The 14079-nt window shown below is 51.5% G+C and overlaps 1 protein-coding gene across 1 annotated transcript; it reads left to right on the top strand.

Annotated features, from left to right (window-relative positions):
* The first annotated feature begins 1592 nt into the window (after positions 1-1592).
* Positions 1593-2867, top strand: LOC144734154 (5-hydroxytryptamine receptor 1F-like). The gene has a single exon (XM_078616217.1). The coding sequence runs from the start codon at positions 1593-1595 to the stop codon at positions 2865-2867; it is 1275 nt and encodes a 424-aa protein (XP_078472343.1).
* Positions 2868-14079: the final 11212 nt, after the last annotated feature.

Here is a 14079-nt window from a genome sequence, read left to right on the forward strand (position 1 = left end):
GAGTAGAAGAATGGCGGGCGCATCTTACGGGCAGATCAGCTCCACGGTAGGTCCTGGTGTCAAGGACATGGGCCCACATCTGCTGTTCCATCACTATATAGTCCAGCAGATGTTCTTGCTTGGACCTGGCGTGCATCCATGATGTTGTGTGGATGCGCCAATGCAGGAACAGCGTGTTGGTAATTACAAGCCCATGGGCTGCAGAAAAGTCTAGAAGCCTTCTACCGTTGTTATTGAGCTGATTTGGCCCATGCCTTCCAATCACTCCAGACCAGGTGCAAGCAACATGACCAACTCGGGCATTAAAGTTACCCAACAGGATGACTCTATCCCGAGGGGCCATTTAAGCTAGCACCTGTGGCAGGAGGTCATATAATGCATCTGACTCATCGGCCTTGTCTGCATCCCTCCACTGATGTTCATCTTCGGTGGGGGCATAAGTAACCATGACCACCACTCCTCGCCTCTGGTTGATACGAAGACGAGCCCAAAGTAGCCTGGGTCTTACAGCTTCCCACACTTCACCGCCAAGCTACCACGCCCCCTTCATTCTTTTTTTAAGAAGAAGACCCACTCCCTGTTATTTTGCAGTTTCCTGCCCCGAGTAGAGGACTGTCCACCCCTCATGGTGGCAGGAACCAGAGCCGGTCCACCGGACCTCCTGAATACCGCAGAGATCTGGGCAGTACCGGTCCAGCTCTCAACAGAGGAGTGGCAGCCTCTCCACCGCAGTGAGCGTTTGAACATTCCACGTTTCCACCCGCAGTGGCTTTTTACTGTTTCTGGAGGAACCCCAAGGGTAAGGATTCAATCCCCTGGCTCCGCCAAATGGGGTTTGGCCAGGAGACGTCATAGCCGCCTGCCCCCCCGGGGCCATTAGCACAAGCTTAGCTAGATAATTTTTTCATGGTTTAGTGGTAATTAATTGAAGGTGGAGGCATTACCAGCCCCGCACACCCATCCAGAGCCCCCTTTGATCGCTGTGGTGGCTACAAAGCGCCGTGAGGTTAACGGCCACCACAACATTACCGTCCGGCACCAACGAGGAGGTAGAGGGTTGTTTTGCCTGACCAGCGTGGTGAAGCATGGCCGGCACGCCATGGGGTAATGATCATCCACCATTGCATTGACAAACGGCTGTAGATAATACAATTCTTATTGTTTATGTGAACCATCATGACACTGGTGTACCACCAGCGAAACGTCGCTGCCCAATTGATAATCATTGTGACGACGCTCCCCAACGCAGCACACCGTGGATGCTGAAGCAGTCATGAATTGTCGCATGTGTTGACATGACGACTCTATTCATCAGCCTCCGTCGGGTGGAGCAGGGTTTACGACGCGCATTTTGCTCACTGCGGCAATTTTGACCCCAACATTAGGCTTGTAAATTCCGATACCGGTGGCGAAAGCCCGCTGCGCATTAAACCCACGCTGTCAAGTTCAGGCAAGAAACTAACGATGCTCCCCGCCCATTTTCACGCCAAATCCTCGCAGGTTCACGCCAACCACCCTACCCGCCCGCCCGCCCACCCACCAACCACCCCGCGGAGGGGTGTAGGGTGGCGGGGGGCGGTAGCAACGCCACGATGGAGTTCCTCGCGGCGCCGTGGAACGACAGCGAGACGTCCGCCACCGCCAACACCACCAATGGCTCGGTGCGGCCGCCCCCTCCGGCCGCCACGCTCGATGCCTCCGAGGCCTCCTCCTCCTCCTCCGCGGCCAAGGTTGCCACCTCGCTGACGCTGGCCGCCCTGGCGCTGGCCACCGTCGTGGTGAACGCGCTCGTCATCGCGGCCATCTCGGCCACGCGCAAGCTGCGCCAGCCCGCCAACTACCTCATCGGCTCGCTGGCCGTGGCCGACCTCCTCGTGGCCGCGCTGGTGATGCCCGTGGCGGCGGCCTACGTGGTGACGGGCGAGTGGGCGCTGGGCGGTGCCCTCTGCGACCTGTGGCTCAGCCTGGACGTCACCTGCTGCACGGCCTCCATCCTGCACCTGTGCGCCATCGCCCTCGACCGCTTCTGGGCCATCACGGACGCGGCCGAGTATGCGCACAAGCGCACGCCGGGCCGCGCCGCGCTCATGATCGCCGCGTCCTGGCTGCTGGCGGCGTGCATCTCGGTGCCGCCGCTCTTCTGGCGCCGGCGCGACCCCACCAAGCCGCGGTGCATCATCGAGCACGACCACGTGCTCTACACCATCTACTCCACGTTCGGCGCCTTCTACGTGCCGCTCGCGCTCCTGCTGGCGCTCTACTGCCGCATCTTCCGTGCCGCCAAGCAGCTCTACGAGAAGCGCGAGTCGAAGCAGCGCGAGAAGCTGAGCGTCAGCGCAGAGAGCGCCGTGAGCCTGGAGCAGCCTCCGCAGTCGCAGCAGCAGCATCAGCAACCGGCCGGTAAGCTGTTCCGGCTGCCGCAGCCGTTCTGCGTGTCGGAGACCTCCTCTTCGGACCAGACGCTGGCGCAGGCGGAGCGCTCCGGGCACCACCAGCAGAGCGTCGGCGCGGCGGCGCGGCGCTCCAAGCGCTCGCTGCGCCCGCCCCGCTCCGTGCGCTTCATGAGCGCGCGGCTCGACCAGCGGCGGCCGTGCCTCCAGGAGCGCATCTCGGGCTCGCGCGAGCGCCGTGCCGCCAAGACGCTGGGGCTCATCCTGGGCGCGTTCGTCGTGTGCTGGCTGCCGTTCTTCATCAAGGAGCTCGTGGTGAACCTGTGCAAGTCGTGCGCCGTGTCGCCTGAGGTGGCCGACCTGCTCACGTGGCTCGGCTACATGAACTCGCTCATCAACCCGCTCATCTACACCATGTTCAACGAGGACTTCAAATCGGCCTTCAGGAAGCTCGTGTCCAGGCAGCCGAGGCTGTGAGGGCGCTCTCAGACGGTGGGGCCAGGAGGGATGTGGAGACGGCGAAGGCCGACGAGCCGACTGGCTGGCCGGCTGGCTGACTGGCTGGATGACTGGCCGGCTGACCGGCCGGCTGGCCGACATGCTAGCCGGGTGTCTGGCTGACTTGCTGACTGTCCGGCCAGGTGGCCTTCGCAGGACTGGAAGTGATGACGGCCGATGGTCGAGACTAACGGTGGAGTAGGCAGCCAAAGGGATGGAAACGCGAAGGCGTCACAGAGGATGTCAGCCGAGGAGATGGAGCGATGGGTTCGGGTCGTGTATGTTCGTACATGTGTTGAACCTCTTTCGCATGTAGCCAACCGCGCTAATCCGAGGTGGGGGTGGGGGACAACAAACTAAACGCAAAAATCAGTTCGAAAGAAATGAGTTGGTCGATGTAGATGATTTAAAAGTGCATAGCTCCAGTGTCTTTCTCATATCAGAAGGAAGAGCGTTCCAGACGGCCGCAGAAGTGCGTGCAAAAGCGGGCGATGCGGTAACCGTCCTTGTTCAATGGCTAATCAAAGCCCGCCACTGCTGCGAGGATGACCGGAGTTCACGTGACGAAGGTTTATTCTCCTTGGCGAGATCAGAACCCGGGTCTTGCGCTGCGGGTGGCCGGGTGGATGGTTGCATCCCAGGATCGTGAGAATTGGCGGTGGCTTAGGGAGGCCTCCGTCCAGCAGCAGATTGAGCGCGGCTGATGGTGACCGAAACGTCTTGACAGTTATATCCTCACGGAGGGTTTATTCTCTACGGAGAGCCCCCGCTGCCTCAACTCACAGCTCCCGTTGCGGAGTGGTAAATGTGCGTAACGAATATCGTCGTATTGGGGAAGGGGATCGTTTTTCGGTTGTCATTATTTGGCATAAATATGCGGGGCAAAACACAGAAAAACACGTGCTCAGTTTTCAGATATAGCTTCGATGTGTGAAGATGTGGCGAGTTCATCAGTGTTGAGACAAAACGCGGACTGAATGAGTGCATTTAACAGAGATTGCCATGGGTTGTATGTATGTGTGTACAATGTTGAACTTCTTTCACGCCATTCGTAGCCAACAGTGCTAATCGGAGGTGCGGGGGAACGACAACAAACTTAACACAAAAAGCAGTTCTAAAGAAATCCAGAAGTGCATAGCACCAGTGGCTTCCTTATATCGGAAGGAAGAGCGTTCCAGACGCCGTAGAAGCGCATCCGAAATTGATTTCAATGCGGTGACCGTCTTTGTTCGATGGCCAGCCAAAAGCGTGCTGCTACGAGGATGACCGGAGTTCACGTGATGGTTTATGCTCCTTAACGAGATTGTGGTTCATTTGTGGCAAGCACTTTGTGTGTAATGAGTGTCTGGAATATTGCACATTTTTTGCCTCCGAACCCAGATTATGTTGTGAAAGAACCTTAACTTATTTTATTATTATTATATTAATCCCTGTACATTTCTGTAAAGCTCCTGTTGAGGACAAATGCAGTGTAATATATATATGTACATAGACATTTATAATGGCGTGTACAATGGCTAAGTTATCAGGATTCATAAACAATTCATACAAATAAAGGCCAAGGTCAATACTCTTTGTGTGTTTTTGTGATTTTTTTTCTTGGATAAAGGCGCAGCCCTGCGATTGCCCGTTCGCGGCACTGCTGGCGGAAGGGGCCTCCGTTATTAGAGGGCATTTGGTGAAATCCTCCACGCTGGCTAGACGCTTCTCGGGAGAGATAGGAGCGCCCACACTTCATCCCCACCAGACCACGTGACATTGTCCATCGACGAACACTGCCATGGGTGGATGGAGGAGGTGTGGAGAGGATTTTAGAAAAATTGCCCCATTATCTCAGCTTGCCGCGCCGGGGGCGATCGAACCGGCGGCCTCGGGATTGCGGCTCCGTTACCCTGAGCGCTCCGGCACGGCGGGATGCTCGTCACCGCAGCGTTAATTAATCCAGGCGTCAGATTCATCAGAATCAGAACCTTTATTTTGGTCCAGTCTGGAGGAATCCGATGAGCTCTGAAGCACTTTTCTCTCTCGCAGCTCTGCAGTTATGGGCGGGTCAGCGAGTTGCAACAGCAAAACAACTCAAAGACAACGATAGGAGTTAAAATATAAATACAATAATTATATTTCACGGTTGAAAGCAGTACAACGCTTCCAATCAGAAGCGTGCGAGTTCAACTCCCGGCGAGGGATCAGCTGAGATTGTTACCCATCTCGAGTGAATACAACCAGAACCTTTCGTGCTTTCGTGACCTCGTTCGATAAAAAGGCCGTGTGTTGCTGGCGTCACGGGTCCAAATTTTGCAAGTTTGGGGACGACTTGCAAAGTGCTTGATTGGTAAACAGAAAGCAACATCACTCCCTACAGGCAAGATGGTGCTGTGTCCATGCTGTGCCACACAGGGGGGGGGGGGTGTCCCGTAGGCTAAACGACAAACTACAGCTGGGCATTGGAATGATTGAGATGCGGTGTAAGGAGCTTTGAGTTCCAGAGACGTGTGAGCAAGTGCCCTGTCAATGGAAATCCTTTTCATTCGATGGAATTTCAAAAGCGGTTGTCCTGTGTAGAGACTGGTCCCTCCACCACGAGAATGTGTAATTTGAAACCCCTTGGCTAGTGGAGTGCTAACAAAGCTGAGTGCCACCGCATTGCTCAGGGTGCCACGGTGGCGAGAAGATGTTATTTGCCTCGCCTGGTACACAGGAGGTAGTGGGTTCCATCCCGACTCCTGTTGTTTGTATATTTGGAGTCCACTTGGTCTCTCTCCCCGTCTCCCCCCGTGGTGATCGCATGGATTTTTTTCGGTCTGGTTTCCTCCCGTTTTGCCCTCCACATTGAGAAACAACGCCCATTTATATTACACTGGTCAACACACTTTTTCTGGCATAAGGTATTCCAACGGTTGTAAGGTAATTTTGGGGTGCTGATTCCAAATCTGGCATCAGTTTTTGTCCATCACATCAGGTTTTTGAGATATCAAATATTGCATTTTCAATAAAAACTGCAGATGAAAAGTATTAAATAAATGTGGATATCTACATAAAATGATATTATAAACACACTATCCAAAAAATACAGCACCATATTTTAACACTAAAGCAGTCACTGACTCGCAACAACTTGCAATCATAAGTGACAGAGTTAATTTCGGGTAAAATCAATGAAAATGGGGTATGCCGATAGCATAAAATGAGATGTGATAGAGCAACTCTGAGATCAGATTTGGAATCAGCACCCTGAAATTAGTCTAAAACAGCTGCAAAAGTCCAGTCCAGAAAAAAAATATTTTTTGTTGACCAGTGTTATTTGTCTGCTACCATGAATTTGGACGTGTGATGATGATGATGATATCAACCACTGCGATGAGTTATCATGTGCGGCCAAGTCGCCTCTGAAAAAGAGCTACAGAATATCGCTCAGTGGGCCTTACCTGGTGAAAAGAATAGTTTAGTTTAGCTTAAGCGGGGGAGGCAACGTGCAGCCTCCGTGGTGAATTGCTGAGCGAGGCTCCAGCCAGAGCCAGAGGGCCTGTCGATATCCCGATGACTCCGTGAAGAGAATCAGATCGCGCTGCCCAGCGAAATACCGACAGCTTCACGTACGGGAGATGCGTCGTCATAAGCTGCAAGGAGAAGAAGAACACAGAAATAATAATAATAACCAGCCCGCATTTCAGTGGCTGCGGGTTTCAGTAAATTGCTTTTCTGGCGCTACAAAGCCAGAGGCTACTGGACGGGATTTCAATGGCGGCGGGGATGGGTTGGGTTTTTGGCGGACAGTGGACGGCGTTTTTTGTATAATTTAACGCGTCATGTGGCTTGTTGTTGTTGTTGTTTTCGCCTCCTCATAATGAGCGCGCGAGCTGATTATTTTTTGTTGTTGGCAAAGTGTAGCAGCGATAAGTGCAACGGTTTTTTTTTTACCCCGTGTCAAAATCAGTTCAGAAATGCAAATAATTAGATACAAAACTATAGAATTTACCCTCATCTACAATATGTAAACCAGGAGAGTGTTGTGTGACGGTAACGATGATGGTATTAACGCTGAATAAATTCATAAAATACGAAATAAATTGCAGCCATTCTCAATCTACTGATGGCTGGAGGCCTGCCCACGACATTGTCGGTCATGGCTAATATTTTTAGTTTTTGACCATACTTCACCACGCCGGTCGAGCGCGATTTGGTGAAGGAGGCAGGGCTTGGCGACATCGTGGCTTGTCCTGGTTGCACTCACCAGCGATGTTAGCCGTGGCGGTGGAATCGAACACTATGGTTCGAGAGGTTTGGGTGGGCAGTGCGTTAACCCGCTCCCACCGCGCTCCCACCGCGCTCCCACCGCTCCCTCCACGCGGCCGCGTGGAATTAAAGACGCGAGACGCAAGCAAACACAACAACAGCGACAACAAACACAACACACGGTTCAGATTTCACATCGTTATTTTCGTTTGTTCCAAATGGCAGCGCTGTTCTTCCCACGACAATTCGAGAAGCACGCGGAGTCTGGCCAGGGCTGAAATGATCTCGCGTGGGACCTCACATTTAGATAGAATAACAGAGGTGGGTGGCGGTGGAGTGGTGCGGGGGGGGGGCAATCTTCCTCTCCGCTTGCTTAAAAATCGATAAGCGTAACCGTATTGGTTTCTAAAATTGGAAGGAAAAATTTTCCGCAATTTGTCGCGGGGAAAATATCTGGTGGACGCAGCTGCTTCCACTTGTGAGGCCACCTCGCACCGCTCTGTATTATTATTATTATCATCTGCGGCATCTGTCATTCCGACGAGGATTATAACGGCCCGGCTCCTTTTGTCGCGGGCGTCCTGGATGCGCCGCAGTGGCTCGGAGATGTCAACTACCTCGCCTGGTCTACAGGAGGTCGCGAGTTCGATCCCAGGCCCCCTGGCGCCCGCCGCTGTATATTCGGAGTTTGCGTCTCTCTCTCTCTCTTTGTCTCTCTGGTTTTGTGGATTTTTTTCCGGGTTCTACAGTGTTTTTTTCCGTCCCTGCACATTTGGAATCAACGTGCGTTTCGAGTATTTGGCCGCTATAATTTGCACGTGATGATAAGCCGCTGCGTTGAGCCATCATTTGTGGCCAGCTCGTTTCTGGAAAAAAAAGAGTTATGTAGCTCAGTGGGCCTTATCTGGTAAAATAAAGGATAGTTTTACGATTTTTTTATAGTTTTGCCAGGAGATTTTAGTCGCTATTCTGGATTACCAACGCCGCCCAATCATCATCATCAGCAGCAGCAGCCACGGTCAAATCCCGCTGCTGGATTAAGGCCTCCACGCAAATCGTCACCGCCGCCCTCTCTTCACGATGCCCAACAAAAATGCACGCGAGATGATTCCATCGCTCCATCTCCGCGGCTAGCGTCCTCCGACTGGCGCTCCGCTGCGCGGCTGACGCTCGGCCCAAAAAGTCGTTGACCGTCGGCCCTTCCAGTCGTGACGCGTCTCGCCGGAGCCCCACTTGGCCCCACTTGGCCCCACTTGGCCGTTGAAAAAAAAACTGCGACGGCAATGCAGCTCTTTTTATTTCAATCCATCGCATATTTGTATTCCAAATGCATCCCGATGGCGCCTCGTGTCGTCGCGTCGTGAGTTGAAGAGACGTCTACATTCGGAAGCCTGTATACAGGCAGCCAGCAGTACACCGCCTGTGTCAAAAAGCGGACCCTCGAGATGATAGCCATGGAGCTGCTTTCAAAATCACTGCAATGGGCATTTGTCTACACGCTGGGTAGCAAGCCTTTCACTCGCTTGTCTAAAACAACAAATACTATTACGTGTGTCAACCTCAGTGCGAAATTAGGTTAAAATAACACGACAAATAATAATTATGTTTAGTATTCAGCTCGTTACAATTGAATGCGTAGGTCAATAAAAAAGGTCTCATTGATTATCTACTCAAATAAGCATTGAGGTGGTTTTCATCATCTCTTTATAACACTGCATAGCCGGTGATGGCAATTCCACATTGCTGTGGCAGGGCCGGCGAGCCTATTCGTCGCACAACTACTGGTCAACAATCCTCAAACAAGGAACGACGGGTTCGGCCGGGTCAAACCCTCGACCGCGATTTGAACTCACGAACTTTCCAATTCGCGGGATCCGCTTTTCTCGAGCGGCGGGTTGCAGCCCGTGAGCGGAGTTGGAACCCGGTCCATCTCGGCGTCAGCTCTGTCAGCGTGCGACACGAGGCAAGCAGAGCCACCGCCTTCGAGAAAAGTTGAAAAAAAAATCATAATGCAATTTTAATACAGATGCAAAGCACTCTGTGGGGACTGCGGAAATCCCATTACAAACAATGAGCCAGAGGATGGCTCGAATTAAATCACGTAAATGTGCTTGTGTGTGTGTGTGTGGGAAAACGGCGAGTCGTTGGGGGGTTGGTGGGTGGAGGGGGGGTGGAAGATCGTTGTGTCGGAAATGAAACACCGCGGTCAATGGTGAGATATTATCTCCGGGAAAGAAAACACTTTTTTTTTTGCCGGATAATTGTATATATATATTTTTTTCTTATTAACTCACGAAACATTTCAAAAAGGTCACCACCGAGTGGTGGCGTGTAACGGCGACTATCGCGCAATAACGCCTGTCCGCTCCTGCGATTGTTGAGACGAAGGGAGGGGAAAACAATTGCCTGCAGGCCGTGGACAAGATCGGAGCTCCCCACTTATATTTGCATTGGTCTATATATCAGGGGACGGCGACCAGAACATCGTTAAAACAACAACAACAAAACCCTCAATATTTCAAGAGGAGCCCCAATGCACGGCGGTGAACACGAGACGGTGGGTACCTTCATAAATAATGGTCACGAAGCAGTTCCTTGAAGAGCCGCACGCGGCTTTGGAGTCGCAGGTTGCCGAACCCTGCCCATGGTAAACTAGACTTCCATGGTAAACTGGAATCTCATGGTAAACTGGAATCTCATGGTGAACTGGACTTCCACAGTGAACTGGAATCTCATGGTGAACTGGACTTCCATGGTAAACTGGACTTCCATGGTGAACTGAACTCCCATGGTAAATTGGACTCCCTGGTAAACTGGACTTCTATAGTGAACTGGACTTCCATAGTAAAGTGGACCATCATGGTAAACTTCAACCATGGTAAACTGGACTCCCATGGTGATATGGACAACCATGGTGAACTGGACTCCCATGGTAAACTGGACAACCATGGTGAACTGGACTCCCACGGTAATCTTGATTTTCATGGTCAGGGATCGGCAACCAAAATAACAAGAAATTCACATTTCTACGTGAATTTGAAGAGCCCCACTGCAGTCGTTAAAGAGCCACCGCATGCATCTGCGGAGGTGCAGTTTGGCCGACCGCCTCGTCTAGACATGATACACTCATAGACATACGTATCTTTGGATCTGCGAAGCAATACGGACATCCGCAAAAAACATGTGTGCATTGTAATAAAATAACGTACTGCCCTATATCGTCCGCTGCTGGATGGAAGCCACGGGGGTTGTTTGACCATACTTCACCATGTTGGCTCAGTGCGGGTTGGTGAAATGGGGGGGGGGGGGGCAGTCGTGGGTCACTCAGGATTGGTTCAGAGGTCACCTGCCGCTGGTGCTGGTCATGACCGGGTTCCAATCTCCGGTTGCCCGGTTCATAGCCGGGTATGCCAACCACTGCGCCACCGCTGCACCCAGTAAAGTCCTGTCCAGTACATAAATATCAAGTGCACACACACACAAGCGGACTTGTGTATCCGCGTGTGCACTATCCAGGCTCAACGCCTGCTTAGCTTTCGAGATCGAGACACTGCAAATGATTCGGTCATGGGCATCATCCAATAATAATAAATCATTAATTGAAAAAATAAAGATACAAATACACAAAGCTCCAAACGGAATAGACAAAGATACCGATGATAACACGTTTCGGCTGGCCTGAACCCCAACGACCAGTTCCAGGTGCAAGAGAAGAGGGGCAATTTCGTGAGCGTTGAAACCAGAACGAGGTGGAACCCGTCCCACTCGCTGAGACGGAAGGAGGCCGCGGTAACGTCGCGGACTCCGCGGAGTGGAGGGACGGAATGAGTCGGAGTGGAGGGCGGGGGAATGAGTCGGAGTGGAGGGGCGGGGGAATGAGTCGGAGTGGAGGGGCGGGGGAATGAGTCGGAGTGGAGGGGGGGGGAATGAGTCGGAGTGGAGGGGGGGGGAATGAGTCGGAGTGGAGGGGGGGGGGGAATGAGTCGGAGTGGAGGGGCGGGGGAACGAGTCGCATTGACGGCGCTGCGCTCCCACGCACGGGTCCTTGATCCCGTCGAGGACGTTTTCAATGAGGTGTCTTGGTCTTCGTCTTCTTCGTTTACAAAACTCGACCAAGAGCTCCGAATGGGATTGAGACGACGCAACGTCGATTGATTAACGTTCAAACGCTTCAAAAAGGTCCTACATTAATTTCAAAAGAGAATTCACGCACCATGCATGCCTGTGAATGGAAGTCAATTTGAACGTTTAACAAAAATGAAATAACCGTAAGTGATCTGATAAAATAAAATGTACCTTAGGCCGCTCTGCGTTATAGGCGACGTTTTGGGCAATGGACCTTCTTCAGAGCACTTAGAGAGAGACCAGAGAGGTAGAGAGTGGCCACTCTCTGTGCTATGATGAAGGGTCATTACTCGAAACGTCACCTGTTATGTACTGTTCATTTTCAAGGCCACAAAATGTTATTGACGAATGTGTGACATTGTTTTTATGTATACGCTGCGACACCACCGTAGCGATAGAGCACAGCCTGCAAGATAACTTGTTAAAGATTTGTCTCCTTTTTCAACCAATTAATTCACAATTTAAAAATAATGATAATAATAAGATTTAACCACATTTTCAATTAACGCCGCTACATTAAATTATCGGAAGGCCTCTGGAATTCACATGGCCTCGTCATCTTGCGGAAGCTAAGCAGGTTTGAGCTTCTTCCGGTTCTTATTCACCATCATCATCTTTATCTTCTATTTCTGCATCATCTTTTTTTCATCATCATCTTTTTCCTCTACTGCATCATCATCATTTTCTTTTTCAGCATCATTTTATTCTTCTTGTCAACGCTTTCTACAATCATTCGACTCTTACGGTGAAATATATAAATATATATTATATATATACAATCAGTTCTGCCTTAGCACCGCGTGTTTTCATGACGCCAATTGGTTTATAACGTGATGGATGTATGAGGAAACTCGTGTTTTTTTTAAACGCGATTGCGAATTGGATGAAACGCGATTGAGTGAATGGAACTACATCGCGCGAGTCGGACTAAGCGGTTGTACGGCTGCCTCGGCGTAGCATCATCACACAAGGTAGCGGGATACTGCTGGATGCTTCTTGATGCTACCCACACGCCTCAAGCCTTTGTTCAGCCTGTGTACGCATCTCACGTGTTATCGCGGACTGTGCTTTACCCCACATTATATATTATTCATTATCACGCGGTTTGATTTCCATAACGCGGCGTTCTTCAGGAACGCAGCAACTACTACCGCGTTCTAGGTGGTAGGGCTCGTTAAGAAAAAAACAAAGACAAAAAAATCCCCCGTATAGCCTTAACAGGCTGTCGGGGCAAGTGCAATCATCTACGCATACAGCAGCAAACCCGGCAGTCAATAGTGAGATGAAAGTGCGGTGCTTGGAGTGTGCCGGTTTCTTGACTAGGATTTCGTCTGGAGCCGTGCAGCTTCTGGGAGGTCTTAGAGCAGTGTTCTCCACTGATTGCCAGTGAGAGAAGGGGAGGCCCTTTCGCCGATAAGACATCATCGGGGTGTTTGACAGCAGCACGATGCTGATGGGTGGGTGGGGGCGGGGTGTTCTCACTCCTCGTGTATTGTTGGGGGCCGCACTCAAGGCCACCAGGGACCCGCCGCTCGCAATGAAGAACTTCGACACTGAGGCTGGACACGGGGGTCGGAAGAGGCGAGCTGCCCGAACGCAGATCTCGCCGGCGGTGGTCGGTCACGTGGCTCCCCTGTTATGGGTCGCGACGTCGCGGCAGGAGGAGAGGAGGTTGATGATCTGGGACGGGACTTGGCGTGCGCGGATGTCCTTCGCGCAAGGGGGATGTGGTGAAGGGGGGCAAGAGGGGTGGGTTGATCTTCTTGGTTCTTTCGGTAAAGTCACGTAGAATGGAAATAATAAAATAATAAAAATAAAACATTATAAAATAATTCTCACGACGTTTCGGCCACAACGCAAGCAGCCGTCCTCAGGTGAAGAACAGGTCTGTCGAGAAGACAGAGTCTGAATGACACGTCCTGGGCTTGGAGCGTCTATTTAAGCTGGGAGGGAGGAGGAAGAGCGCCTTGATATACAAATTATTTTGTCAAGGCGCTCTTCCTCCTCCCTCCCAGCTTAAAATAAAATTATTCGTGAGAATAATTTTATTATGTTTTATTTTTATTATTTTATTATTTCCATTCTACGTGACATTACCGAAAGCACCAAGAAGATGAATCCCTGCAGTCACCAAAGCTTTAAATCGAAATTTAGGGGCGGGTTGCTTTAGCAGGGGCAGGTTTCTGATGGCCAATGGAAACCACTTGGGTGGAAGAGCAGGAGGAGGGGAGAGATGGGTCTGCGTGTCATGGAAGGGGGATTCGAGGTAGGAGCGATGTCTGTGTTGGACCCTAACTAACTTCGCAGCTCGAAAGAGAAGTGGTTGGCATTCGAACCCAGGTGTCTGCGAGGCATTCGGCGAATTCCGTGGCAAGGCAGGAGAAGACTCGCACAAGTCTGGAAGAGACGGTGTGGCAGGCGGGTGTTGTGGATAAGTTCGGGCTGGAGTGGGACTCGTGTGTGAGTGAGTGAGTGCGCGGGATGGGTGAGGGCCGATTGCCGAGACAGGCAATGATGGAGCGGATCACCACGAGTGTGGTGACCAAGACGACCCGATGGTGGGAGGAGGAGATTGCTAGGGCAGGTAGTGGTGGGGGTTGCGTGCCGACTGTGAACTAACCGCGGGGTCTGACGGAGGTTCGCAAAGCGTTGGAAATCATCGGTGGTGGCATCCACGGATTGGTGATTGTGACTATCTTGATCCTGAATGCCGATATATATATAAAAAATAAAGAACATTCTTTGAATGTTGTTGAATATATATCGGGTCCACAAATTTCAATGGAAGTTCGATAACGCACAACAAAGACAAACGTGTTGTAAGCTCACAAAT

This window comes from Lampetra planeri, chromosome 50, assembly GCF_965212315.1.
Source record: "Lampetra planeri chromosome 50, kcLamPlan1.2.h2, whole genome shotgun sequence".
NCBI lineage: Eukaryota > Metazoa > Chordata > Hyperoartia > Petromyzontiformes > Petromyzontidae > Lampetra > Lampetra planeri.

Excerpts from the sequence above, each read along its gene's own strand:
- LOC144734154 (XM_078616217.1), top strand. The coding sequence starts at position 1,593 with ATGGAGTTCCTCGCGGCGCCGTGGAACGACAGCGAGACGTCCGCCACC.